This window comes from Engraulis encrasicolus, chromosome 9, assembly GCF_034702125.1.
Source record: "Engraulis encrasicolus isolate BLACKSEA-1 chromosome 9, IST_EnEncr_1.0, whole genome shotgun sequence".
In the NCBI taxonomy this organism is placed as follows: domain Eukaryota; kingdom Metazoa; phylum Chordata; class Actinopteri; order Clupeiformes; family Engraulidae; genus Engraulis; species Engraulis encrasicolus.
Window position 1 is genome coordinate 10,444,810 of NC_085865.1, and position 4,371 is coordinate 10,449,180.

Genomic DNA, 4,371 nt, shown 5'->3' on the forward strand with positions numbered 1-4,371 from the left:
GTGTGTGTGTGTGTGTGTGTGTGTGTGTGTGGTTGGGGGGGTGAAGAGGGTTAGTGTGGTGTTGGCGGAGATTGGGGTTATGTCTGGGGTATTTAATTAAGGACAACACACACATCCGTCATGGCGGACCACTCTATATCATGGCACGGAATGACAGGGGTCAACTTACCGACACACTTGCCTGATTGCCATAGACCTCAGAACTCGTTCGAGATTCTGGTCTGACCTGGACGATAACAAATAAAATTTCAAATGGGCCTTGATAACCCGCCTCCCTCGGCTTGCTATTGGTTGAGGCCAGAAAGGGCTGTACCGAAGTTTAAACCAACCACACCACTCTTCCTCTGACGTATGTAACGCGACAGGAACTGGTTCAATAACAGGAAGAAGAAGAAGCCGGTAGTTCTACAGAGAGAGTAAACGGCACGATAACAACAGGACGAGCGAAAATGGAGAGACACGACGTTTGCAGGGCATGCAACATCAACATGCGAGTGGCTGGTACATATTCTCATTGTAGTGTGTTGTTTGAAAGACGTTCCAAGCCGCAGTCAGTAGCCGAACGGCTTCAGAAGATTGGCCTTACCGTCACTCCTGACACAAAAAAATCAGATAGAATCTGTCCAAGATGTGTCACTACTCTCACGCGGCTCGAACGAGACCTGCCAATTTTTCGAGAGTGGGAAAGAGAGTTTTCGGGAGCCACCGGAGCCTCGTCGGAAGCCCCAACTGGAGCCTCGTCGGAAGCCCCAACCGTGGCCTCGTCGGAAGCCCCAACCGGGGCCTCATCGGAAGCCCCCACGGAGAAAAGAGCAAGAGAGCCGACGCCATCCAAGACACCACGCAAAATAAAAAAGGGACGAGGTGAATTGTTGTTTGCCACTGGACTTGCACTGAAAATGTGTGTGACACTTTCTGTGCTACGTGATATACTCACCACTTGGACTTTGCACTACCACTCAGTAATCCAGTAATTTTTTTGCACTATGCTCTTACCGTTTGCTGCTTTTGTCTTAAAGTTCTAATTGTGTGTCTGTACACTTACTGAGGTATCAGGTGTTTCATCTAGCATTGCACATTTGCATTTTGTATTGTGTTACTTGCCATGATGTTGTGTTCTTCCAGTACCAACCATCTTGCCTTGGACTCTACTCAAAGATGCTGTGAAATGCCTGTACCTCACCAAATAACAATCTAGACTTCATACCTATGATTAGTGGAATTAAAATGTTAAACTTTACTTACTACTGCCTTTTGGCCTGTGTTTATTTTCAGAGATGTTGAGACATTTTAAATGTTATTTCACAGAATTAATCATTTCAACACGGTCATTGACAGGTTTCTACAAACATGTTTATTCAAAGGATCTTAGATATTTACATATATACAAGAGACATTGAATACTGCTTTTTTTGATAGAAAGTAGACATTTAGTCAGAGCCCTTAAGTACAGAGAACCCCGATTCAGCACTACTGGAAGTTATGAGCACATGCCCAGACTCATCGTCTTCGCTGTCAAAGTATCCTGTAAAGTCCACATCTGGCATTACAAGCGATACAGAAGTGACTGCTTCTTCACACAATTCAAAATCACGAAACACCTTATGTACTACCCTGAGAATCTCTTGCCCGTGTTCTTTCTTAAATACTGGTAGATTCTGCATAATATATGTCAGACCAAAAATGTAGGCAAGATGTTCCACCACGGAATCAATCAGAGCAACACTAAATCCAGTGCAAGCTGTGACACTTGTGTAGAGGCGTGTGTGGTCATGGACAAGACTTTGCCGATACTGAAACAAAAGGTCCCTGACCAAGTTATGGTCATCCGAGGTCACATCCCTGCGTTTTACATGTGTTTGTGTTGGATTTGGCTCTGGTAATTCGTACACAGGCAGCGATACAGGGCAACCAACAGAGGTGCACTTGCAAACAGAGTGGCAGTGGGTACAACAGGAATGACCGGGTTCAACACTAGCAATGTCTTTCTCAAAGTGAGAATATAATGCAGTGCGAAAACAGCTGGTTTTACTGTCTCCAATCACTTTTCTCACTGCCTCATCTGTATTCCTGTTGTTTGTGGTGGCATAAACAACAGCATGGGCCTGTGAGCCATCTCTGCCCGCCCTACCAATCTGCTGCACCATGGCCTCTGTGTCCTTAGGTACCCCGTACATTACTACATGGGACACATTTGGAAAGTTTAATCCCACTCCAAGAGCAGTGGTAGCCACCACAACTCTGCAGTTGCCATCTCCTGTCAGTGCCGAGAGTACTCTGCTTTTGTTTGCTGGCAGAGTGTGACTGTGGAACATCGCTATGAGCAGGTTGTCCCCAATCTGCTCTCCAGCAACCCAGGCCCTGTCACCCAGCTCAGCCTTCAGATGGCAGAAGACTCGTGCAACAGTGTTCACGGTCCGACAGTAGATGAGCACAGGCAACATGTCAGCACCCTTGTCCTTTACATCCTTTACGACCCAGTCCAGGCAGTCGAGTGAGTCTGTCGAGACCCGATGCAGCCCTAGTCTGATGTTCTGTCTGTCAGGACTGACAGTCAGCATAGTTGCGTTGTCCATATGCAGCTGTCTTTTCACTATGGCCCTGGACTGCAGATCGGCGGATGCGGTCAGTGCCATCACAGGAGTCCCTGTACCAGAACAAGAAAAGCGTTAGAATGTCTCGAAATCAGTGTTATTGCAAAAAATAAGCAGTTGCTCATGAAATATGTTACATGTAAATTAAGATGTCAACTGACAAAAGTGAATTATACAGTAGCATTTCAATTGAAAGATAAAAACAGGTTTCACAAGGTGCCCTGTGTGTCTTGAGAAAAGAGACTAGGTGACTGGGGATGGGTGGCATAGAGAGCAAAGAGGGTGAGGGGGGATGGGCGGAAAGCAGAAAGCAGAAGTCAGCAATTCGTGCAAACTGTCTTCTTGAGAAGAGGCAATGTGAAGGGGGATGGATGGTGTACAAAGCAAAGATGGTTTAGGTAGAAATTAGCATTTTAAATGTGCAGTTACACGTTAATGGCATGCATGGACGCACGCACGCTCTCTCCCGCTCTCTCTCTCTCTCTCACACACACACACACACACACACACACACACACACACACACACACACACACACACACACACACACACACACACACAAACCCCACATACTAAGATTTTGTTCATTTCATTAAACATTTTAATTACCTGGTTTGACAATAGCACGAAGTTCCCCCAGTCTGGAAAAACTCTCTCTGAAGGCAGTCTGACCCTTTGAAGCTCTTCCCCTAATTGAAATAGACACAAAGGCATACATGTCAGAGGCAAAAAGCAAGCAAACAATGTTTTTAATCGTTTTCAAAGGCCTGAGGCACAGTCTGCAGTTACCATAACAACTTTATGTCAAGTTTGCAAGACGTGTTTATCTTGTTCAAATACTATGCTGCTGTAAGCTGTGTTGACTTGGTGATTCTTACCATTTGTAAGTGAGGTGCACTTCGTCCACGACAATGCCCAGGAGATTTTTTCTGTAGACTTCGTCGGTCAACATGTCGCGCCATTTCCCACTCAGCCACGACTCCGGACTGCCTAGCACAATGTTGAAGCTGCCTCGTTTGATTAGCGCTTCGATGTCAGGGTCCAGCTGGCAAGCAGAAATGCCCAGGGCAGTCGCCTCTCGAACCTGGTCCTCCATTAGAGCGATTAGTGGCGAGACGACCACGACAATTGGGTTCTCGCAAATCCCCATTGATTTAGCGACCAGCGGGGCTAACTGGTAAATTAAACTTTTACCGAAGCCAGTAGGTAGCAAGGCGAAAACGTCTTTCCGTTCGATAAATGATTCCAGGGCTGTTCTTTGTTCCATTTTTAACGAGAATTTCCCGTTAAACTCGTTCAATACCGCATCTACTGCTGAAGCAAAAGTTTGTCGCTGCTCCATTGTTGTTACGGAATCATCCATAGAGCTCTATTTTTTTATTTCTTTGACTGAATGAAGCGCTTCCTGTACAATCAATGGGTTGAGTCGCAGTTCAACTACGTCACTAACTTGAACACGCCCTCTACACTCGACGGCTGGAAATGCTGACCGTTGATTGGTTCCCGACAAGTGGGTGGGTTCCTGCTGTAGAGGGAACATGCAAATATTTTTTCTCCAGCACCCGGCCCTAGTGTGTGTAGCCGAGCCGAATGCGCTGCTTCACCGCTAGGGCGGCGCCCGGGTACCGACACACACCTACACACACACACACACACATAGGCCTACACCTTCACACACACACACACATGTATTTATCCATCATGGTGCGGTGCGAGAGGGGTCAATGTCCCCAACCGTAGCTCATCCGGGGTCCGCTGGCGTGGGAGGACAGTGTCA

The 4,371-nt window shown here is 46.7% G+C and overlaps 1 protein-coding gene across 1 annotated transcript; it reads right to left on the minus strand.

Moving 5' to 3' along the window:
* Nucleotides 1-1,430: 1,430 nt before the first annotated feature.
* LOC134456095 (ATP-dependent helicase wrn-1-like) lies at nucleotides 1,431-3,990 on the minus strand. The gene is made up of 4 exons (XM_063207529.1): nucleotides 3,473-3,990; nucleotides 3,204-3,283; nucleotides 2,132-2,647; nucleotides 1,431-1,540 (listed from the first exon to the last, which is right to left on the minus strand). The coding sequence occupies exons 1-4, from the start codon at nucleotides 3,955-3,957 to the stop codon at nucleotides 1,431-1,433; spliced, it is 1,191 nt and encodes a 396-aa protein (XP_063063599.1). The 5' UTR covers nucleotides 3,958-3,990.
* Nucleotides 3,991-4,371: the final 381 nt, after the last annotated feature.